This window comes from Myotis davidii, unplaced genomic scaffold, assembly GCF_000327345.1.
Source record: "Myotis davidii unplaced genomic scaffold, ASM32734v1 scaffold196, whole genome shotgun sequence".
NCBI lineage: Eukaryota > Metazoa > Chordata > Mammalia > Chiroptera > Vespertilionidae > Myotis > Myotis davidii.
In genome coordinates this window covers 4,331,747-4,354,007 of record NW_006288258.1, presented here as the reverse complement: position 1 = coordinate 4,354,007, position 22,261 = coordinate 4,331,747, and the positions used below count along the sequence as shown (strand labels likewise).

The following is a 22,261-nucleotide window of genomic DNA, read 5'->3' as shown; positions in this document are numbered from 1 at the left end:
GTGTGATTTTGATTTGCATTTCCCTGATGATTAGTGATGTTGAGCACATTTTCATGTATTGATGGCCATTTGTATGTCTTCTTTGTAGAAATGTCTATTCAGGTATTTTGCCCATTTTTAATTGGTTTATTATTTTTGCCATTGAGTTGTATGAGTTCTTGATATATTTTGGATATTAACCCCTTATTAGATATATAGTTTGCAGTATTTTTTTCCATTATGTAGATTGCCCATTCTTTCATTTGTTATTTCCTTTGCTGTATATAGCTTTTTAGTTTGATGTAATCCCACTTATATTTCCCTGATGATTAGTGATGTTGAGCACATTTTCATGTATTGATGGCCATTTGTATGTCTTCTTTGTAGAAATGTCTATTCAGGTATTTTGCCCATTTTTAATTGGTTTATTATTTTTGCCATTGAGTTGTATGAGTTCTTGATATATTTTGGATATTAACCCCTTATTAGATATATAGTTTGCAGTATTTTTTTCCATTATGTAGATTGCCCATTCTTTCATTTGTTATTTCCTTTGCTGTGTATAGCTTTTTAGTTTGATGTAATCCCACTTATTTATTTTTGCCTTTTCTTAAAAAAAAAAAAAAAGAACAATTCTTCTGTGGAGAAGGTAGAGGACAAAAGGGGAAGCAAGCAGAACCTTTACAAGACTATTATAATCAACTAAGTGAAAAATAATGGTGGCTTGGATCACTATGGTAGCAATGGGGTGGGTATATTTTGAAGATATAACCAACATGATATACTGATGGGATTGGAAGTAAAATGTGAGAGAAAAGTCAAGAATGACCTGACTCTAAGGTATTTTGGAAAAAATGAAATTGGCATTTGCTCAAACGGGGATGTGTAGGTAAAGTAGATTGGAAGGGAAAATAGGGAGCTTGCTTAGGTCATGTTAAACTTGCTAAACCTACCAAACATCTAAGTGGAGATCTGTTTAGAAGGTAGTGTGAGTCTGAGTTCAGAAGAGAAGTCTGGGTGGGAGGTATAAGATATAGCAAGAGAAGATAGGTCTTAACCACAGGGATATTTATTTTTGCCTTTTCTTAGGATGAGAAGAAACCAGCAAAGGAGACTGAGAAGAAGCCATCAGAGAGAAAGGAGAAGCAAGAAAGTGGGGTATTGGGAGCTGAGTGAAGAAAAGTTTAAGCTGAGAGTGATTGTGTCAAATACTGATAGATATTATTATAACTCGGCACACTGTATTCTGTCAGTTTGAGGGAAATCTATTTCTATTAAACCTCTGAAATTAGTTTGAGCAATCATTTCTAACATCACCTTTATTATCAAATGAAGTTCTGCTGCAGAGCACAGGGCACCGAGCCATTAGATGTGACTCCTGAAGGAAGGCCTGGAGAAGCATCAGAAGTGCAGCATCGTAAACAGGTCTGTCACTGGCCCTGTAGATGTCCTCAGAAGCCCAGTTGCCCTCCTGGAGTGAGCTTGGTGAGGGATGGCTGTGGATGCTGTAAAATCTGTGCCAAGCAACCAGGGGACATCTGCAATGAAGCTGCCCTCTGCGATCCACACAAAGGACTGTACTGTGACTACTCAGCAGACAGGCCTAGGTACGAGACCGGAGTGTGTGCATGTAAGTGTCTTCTGGACCTGCTGGGAGAGGTTGAATCTAGACAGGATATTTTTCCTGCAACTGTTAATTTGGAATAATTAGCTTAGTTTGGCTAACTATAAGGCGGCTTTAATTTTCACACACTAAGGGGACTGGCTTTGTCATATTAGACATCATGTGAAATTAACAGATGTTTACACATGTTCAGAAACCTGTTATTTTAATTGCGTTTAAAGTGATCTCACAGTTCTTCTCAAAATAATTGCTTTTAATGATTAAAATATAAGAAATTGAGTCTGATTTCTTAAAGTGCCACAAAATAACAGCTTTTGTTAATATTGTCAAAAGCAATCTGAATTCAGCCTTTTCTGTAACTGAAAAGTAATCTTCCTTAAAATGTAAGGATGTATATCTAGTATCCAGACATACTGCTTTAATCTCAGCCTTTCCAACTAACCATCAAGTTACTGTACTTTTTACTGAAGAGAGAAATACTTTCACCCCAAATCACAACCTGACCCTCAGCTTTATGGGTCTTAGCTCTGGAGTCTGATTGAGACCATCTAAGCCTACAACATCTTGACAATGATTCAGGATGCTGACTTACTTAGGATTAAGGAATCAGATTTCTGAGGGAAGAGAAATGCCCATGTTATCTGGGCGGTTTAGTCACTCTGTAGAAAAGCCCAAGTGGGAAGCAAATGACTCCTAGAAGTTTGGTCATGAGCATGTAATAAGAGTACATCGTTGGAGTCAGGATGAATGTATAGATCCATGCAGGTCTGAAAGCCTGATACCCCTGTCGGCACTATATTATATTGGTTAAGATGTAGGCTCTGGGTTCCAATTCTAGGCTCTGGGTGACCTTGATCATGTTGTTTAACCTCTTTGTGCTTCAGTTACATCATATGTACCTCCTATCTCATAAACTTGCTAGGAAGATCAAATGAAAATAATGGACATAAAACCCCAAACACCTGGCCCCATATCTGTTACACAGTAGATTCTAAAAAATGCTAGTTATTATTCATGGAAACTTGACAGAGAAACCATGACCTATCAGTGCTGGGCAACAAACAGTGACCAGCAACTAGGGACACAACAGGGGGTTATAAAAGATACAGGCCCTTGCCTCACAGAGTCAAAGTATATTGTGTCAGACAGATCTTTCCACAAATAATTTCAGATACTGTGATGATATTTTAACACAGCCTAGACCCAAGGTTGAGGGCGGGGTGACCTATAACTGGGCTCACGAACTATGGCTCCGTGGCCAAATCATGGGCCTCCCCTGATTTTACACAGAATGTTTTGTTGGAACTCAGCCACACCTACTCAGCTACATATAGTCTTTGGCTGCTTTACAATGGCAGGATCCAGTAGTGGTGACAGAGGCTGAATGGTCTGTAAAGACTATGATAGTTACGATTTGGCCCTTTACAGGAAATTTGCCGGTCGACGATATGGATAAATATTTTTTAAACTTTTTGGTCCAAGGGCCCCTTGATTCTTAGAAATTAATGAGGACCCAAAGAGCTTTTGTTTGAGTTATCTCTATTGGTATTTAATAGATGAGAAATTTAAAACTATTTGCTAATTTGTTTTAAAATAATAAAATCATTGTAAATTCATAGGAATAATATATGTTATGAAAAAAATTATTTTCTAAAACAAAGGAAAATAGAGTGAGAAGAATGGGATTGGCTTACATTTTTGCAAATCTAGTGTATAGCTTAACAGAAGATAGCTAGATTCTCCCATCTGTTTCTACTTTCAATCTATTGCTATATGATGTTTTGGTTGAAATATATGAAAGGGATCCAGCTTCACACAGATATATTATTAGAAAGGGAAGGGATATTTTAACAGACTTTTCAGATAATTGTTAATATTCTTTTTTGATATTATATTAACACTTGAGAAGTGGTAGTTTCTTAAAAATTAGCTGCATCATGGAGTCTAAAACCATATCATTGAATCACATCAATGTCAAACTCTGTGACATTAAAATATATTGGTTCATCCAAAACCTACTTGGAATGTGTCCTTTACTCATGCATAATTGGTTATTTGGAAAATAGTTTGGAACAATGGGTTATGTAGAAGTTCCAAATGATACACGTAATTATATAATATTTTAAAAAATCACATCAATTAATCCTAATTCTGTCAGAAAAGTCTATATATTTAGTAGCTATGAAGTTCTCAGATGTGGATACAAATTTTTCAACATTCTAATTTTTTGCTTAAAAGCTTGAATTCTATCATTGGCAATAAATACTGTCAGTTGTTTTGTTTGAAGTTACTGCCTTATTTTGTTGGTTTTCAAGAAAATGTCAGCCAAATACCCAATCTGAATAAGCATGGCTTACCTGTGAGTCATTCCTTCAGGTGAAATTCCCACTAAAACACATGGGTAGTTTGGCCTACAACTCAAACAGCCGCATAGGTGCTTTTCCTAAGATAACTGTTGTGCTTCGGTGCAATACCTACAGAGATGCTCCGTGTATACTTTCCATTTTGTCCCAAGGAATATTAAAAATATTTATCTGATGGTTAAGATTTAATAAAATTTTTATTTTTACTGTGTCACTAAGGGCATTCTTAAGTAAAACTAGCTTTTTTGCTATAGTACATTTATATACAAGTGCACAGCAAGGAAAAATACAGTGATTAACCTGTACAGTTTGATTCATGCTATTTTAGATTCCAACAGCAGTTTTAGCCACCACTGCTTTCGCACCATCAGTGCAAATATCAACACAGTGAAAACAGTTTCTGACCTGCAGATTCTCTGAAAGGGCCTCAGGCACTGCCCAGGAGTCAGTGGCCACACTTGGAAAACTGCTGACCCAGGTCAGGGATCCTGCTCAGAGGAAGTAAAAGTTTCCTCTAGTTCTCTTAAGACAAAAATCAGTTACCATGCAGTACTGTAGTTAAACAGATTATAATTTTTTCAGCCATTCACATCTTAACTTACTAAGAATATATCCTAGCCTATTGTTGGATATCTGGGGAAACCTCAGTCTCACCAGCCCCCAGCCCATCTCTCAAATTTACAATCTTTATCTCACTGCTGTACTCAAAGTGATTTTTTATTAACCGCACTCTAGGCCAGGGCCTGTGCCTGGGTCTGAGTTCCGGAAGTGATCATTGAGGTTGCTAGCCTACAATGTACTGCTAATGTCTCATTTTTCACCTTCTCCAGATGTTCTGTGAAGGAGGTTCCAGACGGGGCCTAAGAAATCGAGAATGGCACTTTGTTAAGGAGATACCTGTTTCCTCTGTGGCTTATAGGGGAGGGCTAGGTAATCAGTGATGGCGTCTTTGGCGATTCTGCTTTTTTCTCTTTTCAGATCTTGTGGCTGTGGGATGCGAGTTCAACAGGGTACATTATCATAATGGCCAAGTGTTTCAGCCCAACCCCCTGTTTAGCTGCCTCTGTGTGAGTGGGGCCATTGGATGCACCCCTTTGTTCATCCCAAAGCTGGCTGACAGTCACTGCTCTGGGGCTAAAGGTGGAAAGAAGTCTGATCAACGAAACTGTGGCCTGGGACCATTACAACAGCAGCTCTCAACAACCTACAAAACAATGCCAGGTGCTCATAAGTAGAACTGGTTTCATGTCTGCTTCTTGAGGTTTACTTCATGGTCCTCCTATGCACCATAGGTGCTCCATAGCCACTTCCTGACTGGTGGTCAGTGTGAGATTTAGTTTGAGTGTGCCGTCTTAGTCTGTTTCAGGAAGGTATACAGTGGGGTCTTGACTTACGAGTTTAATTTGTTCTGAGACCGAGCTCGTTAAGGAGCTCATTAACTCAAATTACTCTGTCAACTGAAAGCAAAAAATCGGCCAAGAGACAGCTGGTATCTCAAAAAACTCGTTAGTCGGGACACTTGTAAGTCAAGGCTCCACTGTAGTCTAAGTATCTAAAAAGGAAACTTGGTAATGTTTTCATTTTTTTTCCAGTAAAATATTTGTTTTTAAGAACCCTACTAGGTCAGGAAAATTCTTACTCTGCTTATTCCCACTCAACCTCTTCTCGGGAGGATTGGCCAAATGTAGTTCATATGTACCCTGGAAAAACTTCTATTTGTATTGTTATACTATGGGCAAGAAGTGTGAACTATCCAGAATCAAAAATTTTCAAAAGTGACTTTTCTATATGATAAAAGCAGAAATGGAAAGCTACTGCTCAAAAATATTTGAGGACATGCATTGAATTTATAAATATTATTTCTAGAAATAGAAAACTGCTGATATAAACTTACCCTAGGCATGCTTAAGTAGACTGCCCAGGTACGTATATAGTAGGAACATGTAATGAGATTCTTTGTTTCTCATCTTGGACACCTGGCCATTTAGTCAGTATGCTCATAAACTTTGTATTCTGGTCTGCTCTGAGTTAGCATCTTTGTCAGTGCCAGGGTGTTTTGGGGACAGGAATTTAAAAAATGCCAGCATATGAAGCACAGACAGGGAAGGACTTAAAAAGTGCAAAGCTGATGCTTTATTATTCACATCTGTGTTTTCATCCAGAAATCAATGCCGTTTTCTTGAAATTTAGAGCTTAGGGAATGAAAGGAGCCAAGGAAATGCAGAATACTTATGCTGAAAACTCCCAAGTTCACTTGTATCATGTGAAATGACTTTTAGAAATTTAAAAGCTATATGAAAAGACCATCTTCAGGGATTCCAATTATGCCCATTAAACTTGAAAACAAATGAACAGGTTGTAGTGAATTTGCGTTTACCATGCATAGTTATTCAGCTAACAGCATGCCACTACTAATGCTCTAAAAATATAAGCCAAATTATTCTTTTTTCCAGGATGTACAAGAACAGTTGGTTTTCTGCATTGAATCTGCATTCATTTATCTGAGTGAATCAGTATAAATCCTTACAATCTCTTTGGTGAGAGAGAACACCTTAGAGAAGCAGTTTGCCACAAATGGAGACTTTTGGATGTGTAGTTCAAGTTGGTCTCATTTGTAGCGTGAGGGTGGATTCACTGGGTACCCGGTTGGAGGTGTCAGATGGTCATTCTTAGTGATTGGTGTTTTGATGCAACAGCAAAACAAAACCAAACCCTGAGAAAATCCCTGGTAATTGAGTGTTGGACCTAGATATGTTCCAAAGGAAGTATATATTCAACCTAATCTCTCTCCTTTGCTTAACTGTGAAACTATACTTATGGGCCCAAACAGGAGTTTGGCTTTTAAAATTAAGCACAGTGACAAATACTCACTTTAAGATACATTTGTGATAGTAATTTATATGCACAGTTAATTCCAAATGGTTAGAATCTAACTTGCTTGGTCAGTACGAAGCATGCAATGACATAATGCCCCCTTGCTTTTCTTACTGCTCTCCAACACTAAACTTTGACTTTAAAAATCTCTTCTTGCTTTTTAATGAATGCCAAGCAAATTCCTGAACTGCAGTTCTTGGCTTAACTTTAAGTGAGATTATTAGAAATACAACTATCTAACCTGCCTTTATTTATTGCAGATGCGTGCCAGGCTTTTAATCTGCTTCCTGCATTGAGGTCTTTAAACTGTTGTCTACCTTCCAGGTATCTTCATGTTTCTGCTTCTTCCTCATCAGTTCTATGTGCAATTGCAAGATCCTATTGTAATAATACTGAAAACAGTATCAAAGTATCATTTGATTCAAAGATAGCACATACTTCAGCGACTGATATTCCCTATCAAGAAGGCATTTTGGGGGGTCTTTTTCAAGTTTTAAATTGACATTTTGAAGTAATGTAGCCAGAATTTTGCAGTGTTCAACTGCAAACTCACATCACAACAACCTTATTCCCAAAACATCAATTTTAGGATGCATTTTAACCTTCAGGAAATGCTTTGAGACAACAAACCAACCTGTAGTTTGCTTAAAATTAACCAAGGGCCAGACTCATTCATGAACAGAACAAGAAGCACCCAATGGACTTACAAGGAGATTGAAGAATATTATGCCCACTTTATATTTTCTTTATAGTCTCATTATTTACCCTCTTCCCCTCCTTTTGTTTCTCCTAAGGAGCAGGCAGTGGAGGGTGGTCCATTTATCTACCCACATACCCACCCATTCATTCTCCATGTCTTCCTATACGTGATTTGAAATGGCGAGGCAATGGAGAGAATACTATGGACCTGATACTACAGGGAATGAATGAATAAGTAGCTTACACATAACATATGAGTATTTAGATTATTTCAGTATAATGTATTTTCTAAAAGACTAAAGTGGAGGGGAAAATTCACTGGTTTTACTGATAGTTTAAGTCTCAAATATAGCTTTTGTGTTTTAGACTTTAACATACGAAATTTAACATTAAAACCGCATCATTCTAATTGATATCTTAAATTCCCTAATCCTACTAATGTCTATTGGAAATATCAAGCATGAGGCCAGAACCAGGGAAAAGGCAAGATATCTCTCAGAACATAAGCTTTAGTACTCAGAAGATGGGCAGGAAGAAAGAAGCAAATGGGTATATCGTGTTTTTCAAAGATAAAGCACTTTATTCCTCCCAAGAAATTGGACTATAAGACTTTTTTATTTTTTATATGATTATTTTTAATGTCCAGAGTTTATGATACAAGGACCAGAGCTTCCTCTCAGACTCAAGTTTATAAATCTCAATTGGCTTGTGAGGCTAATAGGGAATACTTCTTTTTGTTTAATTTGGTTGTGGGAAGACTTCATTCAAATCCTCAGTTGTCAGCTGGTCAAATGGAATTATGTCCTTCATCTTTTCCAGCTCTTTCTCGAATTGCTCAATCCTGGTCTTTAAGAGAGACAAACTCAGCACAACTTTTCACATCTTCTTTTTCTTCAGCATCCACCAGGGCACTGTACTTATCCTCTGGCACAGGAACCTTCAGGGCATTAAACTTGTCAACATCATCTACTAAGCCGGCCTTTGCTACGTTGGCCTTGTAGTAAGCCCAGTCGATTGCAGGTGGTTTCTCAGGGAGTGTAGCCAACCTGGAGGTGAGGGTCTCATTCCAGGATTTCAGGGTGTTAGCAATGGTTTTCTGGTTTCAGATAGCTTCTGATTTCCCCAAAAGCTACTCCGTCAATGGTTTTTAGAGCAAGTTTTCGCCCAGCCGTCTTGAAATCCTTCACCAACCCCAGCGGCCCACAGTCCACAGAGCAAGTAATGGAAGTGTGGGCTGTAAGACTTGATTCAAAAGTAATGGGGGGTGTGGGGAATGATGATTAGATCATAAGCTTATGTTATTGAGTTATTTTATATAAAAATAAAGGTTCAGATCTATTAACTATTACTAGCTTAAAATGACTAAAATTATATAACTACATGAGTACATAAACATGCATACACATGCACTTTCTCCTTTATTTTAGCTTATAGGAATCTCCCACTTATTTGGAAAAGAAAATGTCTTATTCAAGCTACAAAGTGGACCCCTTGCTCCAGAACATGTGGGATGGGAATTTCTAACAGGGTAACCAATGAAAATAACAAGTGCCAACTGAGAACAGAGAAAAGACTGTGCTATATTCAGCCTTGTGACAGTAATATACTAAAGACAGTACAGGTAAAGTTTAATTAGACTTAAATTCATTATAATTTAATATTAAAAGAGTATGTGTGCATGTATGTGAGTTTTGAAGGGATGGATGGTGTTTGGTTCTCATAAAAATAAAATCACTTTAGTATGACTATTAAAAGTCAAACTGCCTCAGTGGAAAGCAGATATTACTCTAACTGCACTTTGTGGGGGAAATTTTATATCAAGCAAAAGTAACATTAATCTGTTAGAAACTCTTACAGCCTAATAGTATGGGTCATGGTCAGCATGAACTACTGTGGTACCTCACCACATATGTTGTTTTTTTAAGAGTAGACTATTTTTAGATTCTAACTTCTTTTTTTAAATATTAATTTTGTCAAAGCAATGGATAAGATTTTGGTTGTTAATTATGAAAACAGGCATTATTGACATCAGAGAAGTTCTGTTCTTAGTTATATATTATCAACATGGAGGGGGAACCATACCATTTCCAAAATGCTCTGTGTTTAGATAGTAAACTTGCCAAATGATGATAAAATACTCTAAGATTGTTTGGTATAACTAGAGTTGGTTCTACTTCTAGAATTATACAGGATGACCATCATTTTTAGAAATGCACAACACCCTTCTCATCCCCAAGTTATTCCCATTAGAAATTAACAACTTGGCCAGGGCCCTGGTTAGGGCACATGCAGAAGGCAACCAAACGATGTTTCTCTCATATCGATATTTCTCTATCTTTCCCTCCCTCTTGCACCCTCTCTAAAAATCAATCGAAAAATATCCTCCAGTGATAAAAAAAGTTAACTCAATTTTAAAGAGATTAAGGTATTTATTCACCTATTCATCCTCTGAAAACTGTCTGAGCTATGTAAGGGAATTTGTTAATTTGTAGGTAAATAAACATTTAATAAGACATGGCTCTTGATAGTAAACAAAATAGAGAAATTTTCATTAATTCTGGAACTAGGTAAAAAAGATAGCAGAAATCATTGGGAAGTGGGTCCTATAACACGATGGAGCAAGAATAGGGAGACAGACCGACTTCTGTTGAGAGGGGTTTTAAATGTAGAAAAGAGAGTGCTGAAAGTTACTAAATAGCAACTATTAATGTCCTGGAAATAATTTGTATCTGTGTGTTTATGTTATAAAATGTTCTATGTAGAATCACTTCTCTAAACTATTATAATCAAATTTTAAAAATGACTTAATGTTATGTATATTTTTAGATCCCCAAAGGAAAAACGTGCCAACCTACTTTCCAACTCTTCAAAGCTGAAAAATTCGTCCTTTCTGGATGTTCAAGCACCCAGAGTTATAAACCCACTTTCTGTGGACTATGCATGGATAAGAGATGCTGTGTTCCTAATAAGTCTAAGATGATTACCATTCAATTTGATTGCCCAAATGAAGGGTCATTTAAATGGAAGATGCTGTGGGTCACATCTTGTGTATGTCAGAGAAACTGCAGAGATTCGGGAGATATATTTTCTGAGCTCAAGATTCTCTAAAGCCAAACACATGGGGGAGATCTCAAGGTTAGTCAATCATGTCATTACATCAAAACGTTAGAATGGTTTTAAAAAGGTGGCAAAACGACCTTATTGGTTTAAAATAGTAAGAATGCCTATTCTCATTTGACTGTATTTAAGGCATTAGGAGCTTTTAAAAAGGTTCTCCTACAAAGATATGTAGAATTTGAAAGTCTCAAAATTGAACTTACTTTAAAATGTATCTTATCTGCACTAATAAAAGAGAAACATGCAAATTGGTGTTACTCTGCTATGCCCATCAGCCAATCAGGATGAATATGCAAATTAACCCCCCAAAAGATGGTGGTTAATTTGCACATGCAGGCACAGAGCAAAGACTGAAGGCTCCGCCTGAGGGAAGACGGAAGATGACTGAAGATGACTGAAGATGACTGAAGACTGAAGAGGCTTGGCTTCTCTGCTGTGGTCGGAACGAAGGCCTGGGTCCCGGGTGCCGGAGGAAAACTGGTGCCAGCAGCCAGGGGAAGGAAGGCCTATTGCATGAATCTCTTTGTGCAATGGGCCTCTAGTAATTATATAATACACAATACTTTGTTCCACCTACATTTTCCATATATAATGGAAAAACTACACAATTTATAAGAAAATATTTCATTCTATAAAATAATCTGGAATACTTTGTTGAAGATGTGTAAAACACATATCAAAAATTTAAAACTTTATCTGCACTTCAACAATGTAGCCTAGGTTCCACTCAGATGGTAAGCAAAGTGAGCAAGATTCTAGATTTTCTTAAATAGGAGTAAAGTTAAACTGTAAACAAATTTATAATTTCCACTGCACTTTCCTGAATATCAGTTTATTAAGATTTCTGGAAAGAGAAAAATGAAATTTCATTGCCTACTGTTGACAATACCAGTTTTTTATACCAAATACTATAAAAAAATAAAATTTCCAAGATAACAACCAAGAACAGTATCCTTACGTTGAAAATGAAAGGAATTTTAAAAATGTAACACTAGAGGAAGCACACCAAAAATTATTTCAACTTGAAAATAATTTATTCCTCAACATTACTTTCTGAAATGATAAATCCACATATGGCTTTGAAATATAAATTGTAATTAAAGATAAATAAATGTTAAAGATTACAATTGGAAATGATAGTAACTGGAACACTTTCTCTAGGCGATGATAACCATTTACTATAAAGTTTGAAAGAAGACAAGTTTTGTAATGTTTGTATAGTGACAAGCAAAACAATGATAACAAGTGGCACTGTTAAAAAATATGGACATTTATTATTTCAAAATCATCTAGTTTGATAAAAAAGCATTATATTTAAAAAGAATTTAATACAAATACATGTTAAAATAAATGTAAATTGTGATTCTTTTGAGTGAAAACAAGGTAATCCAAAGAAGAAACCAAAACTCAACAGTTGTCATAAAATCTTTCCCTGAGGTTAGTGGCTGTTACACAGAAATATTATATTGTGGCTTCAACTCCCTGTACTTATTTTTTAAAAATCAGAAGAATTTAAACAGAATGTGAATACATAAATTATAAATAAATATAAAAATATATCTGTATAAGATTTGTAACTAAGACATGATTCTTATTGTATAAATACCTAACTATGAGTATAAATAAAGTAAAATACTAAAGAACTGCATTCTCTCAATTTTAGAAAAAGGGAATTTTCTGAAGACAATGTTTGAAGTTAAGGTCCTAGAACTTACTAATTTCACACACTGGTATTATCAACGGTGATTAAACAGAACTACTTTTGCAGACAAAATACTCCCTAGTATGAAAAACACAAACTGGGCTCTCTGAATCACAAAAGTTCTGACAAAGCAAGGTAAAATTACAGGAAAAGGAAAAGCATTTTTGGGGTCTGTTTTACACAGCGACGCTCAGTCTGGGTAAGTCTTCCATGGGCATGCTTTTTGTGGCATCCAGTTGGCTGTACTCCTGGATGAGAGCTGATAAAGACGACACGGCTTCTGTAAAACAGCTTTCCTCCATCCCTTCAATTTGCAGGTAGTGATGAAGATGAGCCTATAATTTAAAAAAAACGAATAATGTTGACTATTTTCAGGAAATGTGATACTATCCTATAATGTAAACATTCTGTACTAAAATGATAGTTCACTCAGATTTTCAAGAGAAATGAAAACTATAAACTCACGAGATTTCTCATTTAGATGGTCTGAGTTAGCCTCTGCTCTTCAGTTATAATCAGTGCAATGAATACAGGAGACAGAATCACCCTGATTTGTAATAGTACGATTCTTAAGAATACATCACAAATAGCCAAAATAAACACACATAGTTACAAAAGTGTGCGGATAATTACCTTTTTCTTGTAGAGCCTCATGAATCTCTCTCTCAGTTCCAGGAAGGTAGGCTTCACACACGTGTTATTGGCTAAAGCTAATAATGAATGGGAATGGCCCACGGGAGGTACTGAACACAGGCTGGTCTTCCAGCCTTCTTGATTCCAGGAGACAAACTGTAGAGAAGGTTTCAATCTGAGATACAAAGACTTAAGGTAAGAATTAAGGCACTAAAAATGTCTGTCATATTACAGCAGCTCACATTAGGTAAACATCACTGCGTTACTGATGGTCCCATTCGTTTATAATGTAAGTTATCTATTTTTTACTATTAGCAGTATTGTGGTGCAGTCTGACAGTGAACTAAGAAACATTTAGTAGGAGGACATTAGATTAGTTGTGTGGCGATTCATAAAGCTAGAAACACATTCCTTAACATTAGAAATCTGGGGATGAAAATAAAAGTGGTATAATTTTTTTTTTTTTTACTTTGTAACTCAACAGAGCAGTTTTTTGAAGAATAGACTGAGAACAAATAGTAAAACATTAACTTAGAAGCAGTGTAGTGGTAGTAATAAATACAGTAACAATAGTTAAATTTTTTGAAAACTCTCAGGAAATAAAACATTTCATCTAGTACTTAAAAATAACAACTTTGCACTATTCTTATTCTTATTCTTCATTTGAGAAAAATAAGGCTCAGAGAGGCTAAGTAGTTTGCTCAAGGTCACACTTTACTTAAATGGCTAGAGTTCAAAGAGAGACTATCCTAATTATTATGCTACACTGTCACAGCAGTACACATAACAAATTATCTTGAAAAAATACAAACTCAAACCTTTCAATATTTCTGCGAAGATCTGAAATCTGGACATTTCCTCTAACCATGAGGGCACAGGCGAGGTAGAGACTGTGTTTGGGGTCGGCCTGAATTAGCTGGTGATCTTTACTAAAAGCATCTGAAAACATTTGATCCAACCTGGAACAATAAGAGTCACTGTTTATACAAAGTATTACGTCTTTCTTCTCTGTATAACTATACAATGAAAAGACAGTCATCTGTAGGTAAATAAACTTTACATGCAAATATATTCTAAATCTCTGCTATAATTTTCTCAAAGCAATCTTTTACAGAATACGAGAACAGAGGAAATGACATATCTTTTTTTTTTTAAATAAAAAGCTTCTACAATATATTGATGATTTCAGGTATCTACAAAATGTTAACTATATCATTAGTGAGCTCTATGAAATGCTGATTTCGGGAACTTGTGTCATTATTACTTATTTCAGTACTAGAGGTCTGGTGTACAAATTCGTTCAGGGGTGGGGTCCAGCTGGCTGGCCCCGATGGGGACTGATCAGCTGCGGGAGGTTGGCCGGCCAGCCCCGCCTCTGACTGGGGTCAGGGGCCAATCTGGGCCCCTATCAGGCCGGTTGGCCCCTGCAGTGTGCATCATAGCAACTGGTTGTTCTGGTCATTTTGCTTTTATATATATAGATGCTTATCTACTTGCATAGTACCAGACTATCAAAACTAAAAGCCTCAACACTAAGAGAAAATGACTTTGTCTCTTTAAAATTATCATAAATCAGGAATAATCATGAGGAAACTATCAAAGACAATGTTAGGCTCCCCTATAAAACATGAAACTCTGTAGTGGTGTTCCTGAAGAGGGAGACTTTTAAGTAAAATGAAGTCTTTTTAAAAATATATATATATATATTTTTATTGAGAGAAGAAGGGAGGGGGAGATAGAGATATGAATGATGAGAGAATCATTGATCAGCTGCCTCCTGCATGCCCCACACTGGGGATCGAGCCCACAATCCAGGCATGTGCCCTGATCAGGAATCAAACCGTGAACTCCTGGTTCATAGGTTGATGCTCAACCACTGAGCCACGCTGGGTGGGCGTGAATGAAGTCTTTTAACTTCATTCTTTAATCCTTTAGTTAAAGAGGGGAAGGTGAAGGTGACTGACAAAGTTTATATCTAACAATACAGACTTGTTGGTCCTCAACATGGCCCCAGTTAATTCAATACAATTATGATAAGGTTCCTTTGATAGCTCTTGCCAGAGCTATGTGTGCTGATTCTGCAGAAAGCCTGGGAAAAGCAACTGGAATCACACTATGCTGCCTATTCATTCAACTGATATTTACTAAATACCAGGCAAGGCACGGTTCTAAGTGCAAGAGATCCAGTTGTGAACACCAAGAAAAAATTTCCTACTCTAATGGAGCCTACATCCTATCCTGATTATCCTAGGGCAAGAAGGATAGAGGACTCCCTTAGGAAATGGTGAAATTTGGGGGACTCATGAATCCTCCACTATTGTATTCAAAATTTTGGTGTGTATGTGCTTTCTGGCATTTTTATGGAGTCAAGGAAACCCAGGAAAGGTTAAGAATTGCTGAACAACAATGGTCAAACTCATTTCTTAATTTATCTTTTGTCACAAAATATAAAAACTAGTAAGCAGGTATTTATAATTATTGGATACTTTATTTACATAAGAAACATGAAATTTCATAAAAAATACACACTCATGTACTTATTATTTTCATTTGATAAAAATGAACTGGGTACAGAACTAACATTTATTATTTAACTAGAGGCCCGATGCACCAAATTCATGCAAGAGTAGGCCTTCCTTCCCCTGGCTGAAGCATTGGCTTCCCTCTGGCACCCGGGACCCATGCTTCCCTCACAGCGCTGGCTTTGTCCGGAAAGACACCCGGTTTAATGAGCATATTATGCTTTTATTATTATAGATACACCCAACAGGGATATGAGGTAGGTACTCAAACTCTCAGTTTTACAGAGGAGAAAAACTAAAATAAAAGTAGTGGCACAGTTGCTAGTAGTATGTAAAAGAATTAGGATTCAAACTTAAGTATGTCAAACTTCAATGCTCTTAAATCTTGTATTTTATTATTTTTCATAAGCTTAAAAGTTTAGTTATTAGAATTAATTTCAAATAGTTTAATATTGACATTTTAAAAAGTAATAATTTCTAAGTAAAGAGGCATTCATTAAATGGAAAAATGGCCGCCATCAACTATATTTTATATATTTCTCACAAAGAAATAGTTAATATAAACATTTCTTTTAAAAACATTTTTTAAAAGATAACTCAAGTTCTCAATTGGAATAAAGTTACTACAGCTTACCTTCGAGGCGGAATGTTAACATCTGCCAGTGTATACAGAGGTGTTAGGCTTGACACAAGATAATGCAGTTGAGGAAAAGGAACTAAATTCATGCTGATTTCATTAAGGTCCATATTAAGGGATCCTTCAAACCTCGCAGAGCTAAAGCATTACATTAAAGTATGAGAAAAAAGTTTAATTTTAAAGTTATATACTTTAAGTGTAGCTTGATTTACTTAGCAAGCATGTTCTTAAATCCTCTCAATGCTCTATTATTCAGTAGAGAACATATACTCTTTTCCCCCTATATTAGCGAAATTCAGTATCATGGATATGATGTATAAAGATAACTAAAATATAACACAACTTCTATAGCAACTCTTATTTCGGGCTTACCTGAGGTATAACTAACACACTATTACAGTTGCTCATTACATATGTATATAAAAATATCTTACTTAAAACAGACTTTAGATTGAGTTAAACACATTAGTTAATAATTATTTACTTAGTCTGTAATCTTTACTAAATTCCTCAGGTGTCTGCTTAATAAGTTTTATACTTTAGAATATAATAATGCCGAAGCAATCTTTTAGATTAAAGTCAAGGAAATATTTTGGATCAGCTAATGAGAGGATATAGATCAGCTGGTTTTAAAGATTAAAACATTCTATAGCAAAAAAAAATGTTCACTTTTGTCTAAACAAGTGTTTCTCAAGTGTGTCTACCACAAAACCTTTTATTATTTTAACACCTATTAATATTCCATGTAATATACCTAGGGAAATGCTCATTTGGAGCCATAGAAATTAAAATTCTGGTTCTTCACTCAAAGATTTGAAATCACTAGAAAAAATAAAATCCTATATAATAAACATATAATATGCAAATGGTCGTTAAGCTGTGAAGCGTAACAACTGACCACGTAACGACCGGATCATGGATCAGCATGAGGGTGGGGCAGCGAGCTACAAGCGGGTGGCAGAGAGCTACAGGAGGGGGCAGGGCAGCAAGCTATGAGGGGGGTTGGAGGGTAGAGGGGGTAGGAGGAGCTACTGGAGGGTGGCAGCGAGCTACTGGTGCACTAGTAAAATCATAAGAAGTTTTGACAACTTAGAATAACTAAAAAATGCTATTATAAGCACAGCGAAGTTTTGAAGTTTTTCAGCTGTCCTTAGGTATACCACCCATAGGATTACCTTGTTAGGTTGAGCAGCAAATTTGCCACAATGTTGTTCATGGCATCAAAGGGCTTTTCCTGCTGCTTTTTAAAAGCCCCAGCACTTGAAGTAACCAGACTCTTTGGCTTTACAGCTGTACCCAGCTTTCCAGAATTCACCACAAGGTCAATTTTGCTAATGATGTCAAATAAGGACTTTTAAGAGAAAAATATTGAGAGAGAAGTTATTAAGAAGAGTGGACATAGATAGCATTCTATCAGGAAAGAAAGAAGAGAAAGAAAACAAATTAAACTTTTCTCTTAGATGGGAAGGCTGAAAAGTAAAGAATGTTTCATCTAAGCATAACACAGGAATGATTGTATGCGCAATCCTATCTAATAATAGACAAACATGGTAATTGACCATACCTTTGCTATGTCTCCCATTGGCTAATCAGCATGATATGCAAATTAGCCACCAACAAAGATGGTGGCTAATTTGCATACTGCAGGCAGGGTGGGACAGCGCCATCCTGCCTGTCCTGACACCATCCGTGCCTGCTATTTGCCACCCAGGACAGTAGGGCGGGACAGCGCCATCCCACCTGCCCTACTGCCATCCGGGCCTGCTATCTGCGATCCGGGGGCGGCAGGTGTCCCGTGTGCGACCCAACCTGGGGTGGCCGGGCGGAAAAGCAGTGATCCGCCGGGCCGCCTGGACGTCCCGTGTGCGACCCGACCCGGGGCAGCAGGGCAGGAGAATGTGGCTCCTCTGTCACCCCAGCTTCCTCATCACAGCTCCCTTGGGGGCCTAAGCCTTTAGTTGGACATCCCCCGAGGTCTTCCTGGCTGCCAGAAGGATATCTGACTGCAAGCTTAGGCCTGATCCCCCAGGGAGTGGGCCTACGTCGACAGGTGGACATCCCCAAGGGGTCCTGGACTGCAAATGGGCTGAGGGACCGCCCCCCCCCCACTAAGTGCACAAATTTTTGTGCACCAGGCCTCTAGTATATACATAAATTAAAATGTCATTTCTTACTTGGTTGTCAATGGGCAACACACAGTCTGCATGCTCATTAAGTTCCTTCATTGCCAAGATGCTATTGTAAGGTGAAGTTATGACATCATCCTCACCAGAAGGATATATTGAAGTCACAAATCTGTATACTTCTGGGAATTCATCTTCAAGTACCTTTAAAAGAAATGTGCCAAGTCCAGATCCTGTGCCTGAGGATTAAATTTCAAAAAGATAACAAACAGCATAAATGGTTCAGAATATAATGTAAGGAACTTGGAATTTTAAGGTGTTTCTTTTTTGGTGGAAATATATATTAAGAACTTTTAAACTTATTCCTGTGATTATATATTAACTCATCTAATTTCAGATAAGGAGATTAAGACAACACGGGTAGTGAGACTTAAAGTTCTGAATTCAATGTCTGGCCCTTACTGTGAGATTGGGAGGGCTTTCTATATTTCACTCATTTTCACATTAAAGTTATACCTATATGATTTCAAAGAACTGATTGAAGGACAAAAAAAAATTCAACAAAGACAGCATTCAATCCACATTTGATATTAGGCAACTTAAAACAAAAAGCAAAACTATCTTAACATCTTTGGTGGAGTACAGAATAGCTCAGTTGGTTAGAGCGTAGTCCCATCATGCCAAGGTTGCAGGTTCAATCCCTGGTCAGGGCACATACAAGAATCAGCCAACCAATGTATATATAAATAAGAGGAACAACAAACCGATGTCTTTCTCTCTCTCTCTCTCTCTCTCTCTCTCTCTCTCTCTCTCTCTGTCTCTCTAACAAACAAAAAAGGTGATATGTTAAAAATACTAGATAGAAGTGAGGAAGGTTTTTTTGGTTAATCTTTAAGGAGAAGGACTTTCTAAGCATTATACAAAACCAAAGCTATTATAGAAGACAGTTTTGATCCCATGAGAAATAAAAACTTATACATAGATAAAGAAAACCCATAAACTAATAAAAAGGCAAACTTAAGAAGTAATCTTCAACACATATGATGGAGGACTAATTTTCTTTAATAAGGAGGTCGCACACATCAACAACCAAAAAATTAAGAATAATGGGCTAAGTATATAAATATCTCAAAATAAATCAAATGGAAAAGAGATATGAAGATACTCAACCTATCTTCTAAATAAAGATACAATTTAAAACAATATAATTTTGAACATATTAGATTTATGTCTCATAATACTTGGTGTTGATGATAGTATAGGGAAATAAACTTTTATAAATTGTTGCTAATCATATGGGTTGGTGCAATAATGTAAGAAGGTATTTAGTAAAGAATCAAAATTTTAAATGTACATATTCTTTGGTCTCTTTCTAGGAATACTGCCTACAGCTATAGTGGCACAAGTGAACAGAGATGTATGTACCAGATGTTCATTGGGGATTGTTTGTAATAACTAAACACCATAAATAACTTAGCATCCACTAAGGAGGACTGACTTTAAAAATTATTACCTATTTACACAATTGGAATCTCTGAGACAGTTGATATTGAAAGACATGTGAGAAAAATATAAAGTGGAAAAATTATAGAATAATACATATTGCATGATCTTGTTTATGTAAAAATACACACACAAACTTTTAAGAGGCATAGAAAATATCTGGAAGGATGACACTGGCAAACTTAATTACCTGTAAAGAGAGACACTAGAGGTTGAATGTGGGATAGGAGACCATCATTTTTAACCTTCAGTATTATTTAAATTATTTTTGTCATTTTCAGTGAATTGTGAATTATAATCTTCTGAGATTTTGAAGGTACCATAATGAACTATAAATCAAACTGTGTTTTATTTTAATTACTCAAATTTGCATGTTAATTATACAATCACAAGGAAAATTTGTTTCTTAATTTAATGATGGTCTTTTATAGGCATGGTTTCATAGCAATTATGACTTTAACTTAAAAATTGTAGGTATGTTTAACCTACTGAATAAATAGATATGTTTAACCTGCTGAATATAAAATCTTAATCACAGATTGGAGAAAAAAACGCAGCAAATTTTTCTTTTAAAATTGGATAATCCTAGTATGAAATTAGCAGATTATGATCTGTTTCTATTTCCTAAATAGGGAAGCAAAATACTTCACTTGCAAGGGGGAAAAGAGCAATGCAAACCACTTATTGTAGGTCAAGGTAATTAATTACCACATGAGAAATGATTTAGAGGAGTTGGCTAAAATTATTTCTTTTATTTATTTCGTATTGAACAAAACAAAGGTGTGAAGGTGGTTAAAGAAAGGATGGATTCTGATGTATATATTTTATCCTCACCCAAGGATATGTTTGATTTTGGAGAGAGCGGAAGGAGCGGAAGAAAGGAAGGAGGGAGAAAGAGAAAGAGAAAGACATAGAGAGACAGAGAGAAACATCATTGATTGGTTGCCTCCCATATGTACCCAGACAGGGGATCTAACCTGAAACTTAGGTATATGCCCTGACCAGGAATCAAATCCGCAGCCTTTTAGTCTAATGCTCCAACCAAGTGAGCCACCCGGCTAGAGTGGATTCTTATATTCTTTTGCAAGCATACCTGTGAACATGCCAGAAATACTTAGCTTTAGTTAGGATAAGGGACTGCACAAGCAAACTTTTAGGAGAAAGTCAGCATTCCCCCAAAGCTCATCTATAATAACATGTAACTGGAAATGTAGTAAAAGAATCTAAAGGTAGAAGAAGAAAAAATTTTCAGATTCCATTCTATTCACTCTTTTTTTCCTATTGGCTCTTAACAGGATTAATTTTTTAAATGGTAATACTTTGATAAACATTAAGATGAAAGCCTGTTGTTATGTATATACATTCATAAACACATACTCTCTTAATTGTTCTCTCTTTATCAAGCATAGAACTGAAAACAAGACTTATGTTTGCAAATGACTTCCCAGTTTCATTTTCACATTGTTATAGGTAAATAAATGAATAACTTTACCTCCTCCCATGGAATGTATTATAAAAAAACACTGCAAACAATCACAGTGCTCTGCTGACTTTCTGAGTTTCTCTAAAATCTGTTCTTGATAAAGACTGCCAAAAACTTTGTGCCCCACAGCCCTGGGGGAAAAAAAAGATTAAAAAACATTCCTTACATTTACTATTTCAAGATTTTTATTTCTGATCTAAATGAAAATATTACAGAAAACTTGAAAAAGTATTTTTACCATATTAAGTAACTCCTATTCCTGTTTCATATCAATAAATAATATATCTCAATGACAGTAGGTAGAAAATTTAGTAAATATATATTTATAAATCCTCAGATAACCTGATAAGAGAGCTCATTATCAATGGATATTAAACTATGATGTTCCTCTCTTAACTTTTGCTTAAGGTATAATTACAACAAAACAAGATTTTAAGTGAACTCCAATTGCAGAGAATTTTACATATTAAAAAGCAGAATATAGTCAACTGGAAAGACAAAAAATTTAAAGCTATTTTGATTTAAAATATGAGAAAAACATTGGTCACATCATGTTATTACTAGAAGAAATGGCACACAGAAAAACTGATATTCATGAGGATCTGTAAACCTTTTTACCCGCCCAAATTTGCAAGTTCACTATGACGAACTAAAAAATAAGCATGATTTCATGGCAACCGGGAGTCAGGTATAATGCAAAAGTTACAGAATAAGTTATTCAACAATTAGAGAAAAGCCAGTTAGGCAGTCAGGTGGATTCACTTAGTGACTGGTTCTCCCAAAATGACCCTCCCAGAACACAAGATTCAAATTCATGCTTTAGTAAAATTATACATCACTACACATTGTGAACCTGAGGGACTGACTGCAAATATTTAAAACAAGAAATATTAGATTTTCAAATAGAGAGGAGCTACTTAATTTATTAAAAATCTCAATGTAGATAATTAAATGATCATTGTTAGAGCTTTTTTTCCCCTTAAGGGGAAGCAACCATTGTAC

The 22,261-nt window shown here is 36.1% G+C and overlaps 2 protein-coding genes across 2 annotated transcripts in view; one reads left to right on the top strand and one right to left on the bottom strand.

The window, feature by feature from the left end:
* Nucleotides 1-1,308: 1,308 nt before the first annotated feature.
* WISP3 (WNT1 inducible signaling pathway protein 3) lies at nt 1,309-10,708 on the top strand. Its single transcript, XM_015561601.1, has 4 exons — nt 1,309-1,609; nt 4,945-5,187; nt 8,967-9,160; nt 10,366-10,708. The coding sequence occupies exons 1-4, from the start codon at nt 1,309-1,311 to the stop codon at nt 10,645-10,647; spliced, it is 1,020 nt and encodes a 339-aa protein (XP_015417087.1). The 3' UTR covers nt 10,648-10,708.
* A 1,205-nt stretch (nt 10,709-11,913) lies between these two features.
* TUBE1 (tubulin epsilon 1) overlaps nt 11,914-22,261 on the bottom strand; it is a 20,021-nt gene continuing 9,673 nt past the window's right edge. The window contains exons 6-12 of the mRNA XM_006760165.2: nt 21,269-21,390; nt 18,325-18,512; nt 17,326-17,501; nt 16,148-16,288; nt 13,810-13,950; nt 12,992-13,166; nt 11,914-12,693 (exon numbers count right to left, since the gene is read on the bottom strand). Of these exons, the coding sequence (XP_006760228.1) occupies nt 12,535-12,693; nt 12,992-13,166; nt 13,810-13,950; nt 16,148-16,288; nt 17,326-17,501; nt 18,325-18,512; nt 21,269-21,390 (1,102 nt within the window). The 3' untranslated portion in view covers nt 11,914-12,534. The remainder of the gene's footprint in view (nt 12,694-12,991; nt 13,167-13,809; nt 13,951-16,147; nt 16,289-17,325; nt 17,502-18,324; nt 18,513-21,268; nt 21,391-22,261) is intronic.

Bases quoted from the DNA above. Each gene is read 5' to 3' on its own strand.
- WISP3 (XM_015561601.1), top strand. From the start codon at position 1,309: ATGAAGTTCTGCTGCAGAGCACAGGGCACCGAGCCATTAGATGTGACT. The intron at 5,188-8,966 runs GTGCTCATAAGT...CCTTTATTTTAG, and splicing joins AACCTACAAAACAATGCCAG to CTTATAGGAATCTCCCACTT. The intron at 9,161-10,365 runs GTAAAGTTTAAT...GTATATTTTTAG, and splicing joins ATATACTAAAGACAGTACAG to ATCCCCAAAGGAAAAACGTG.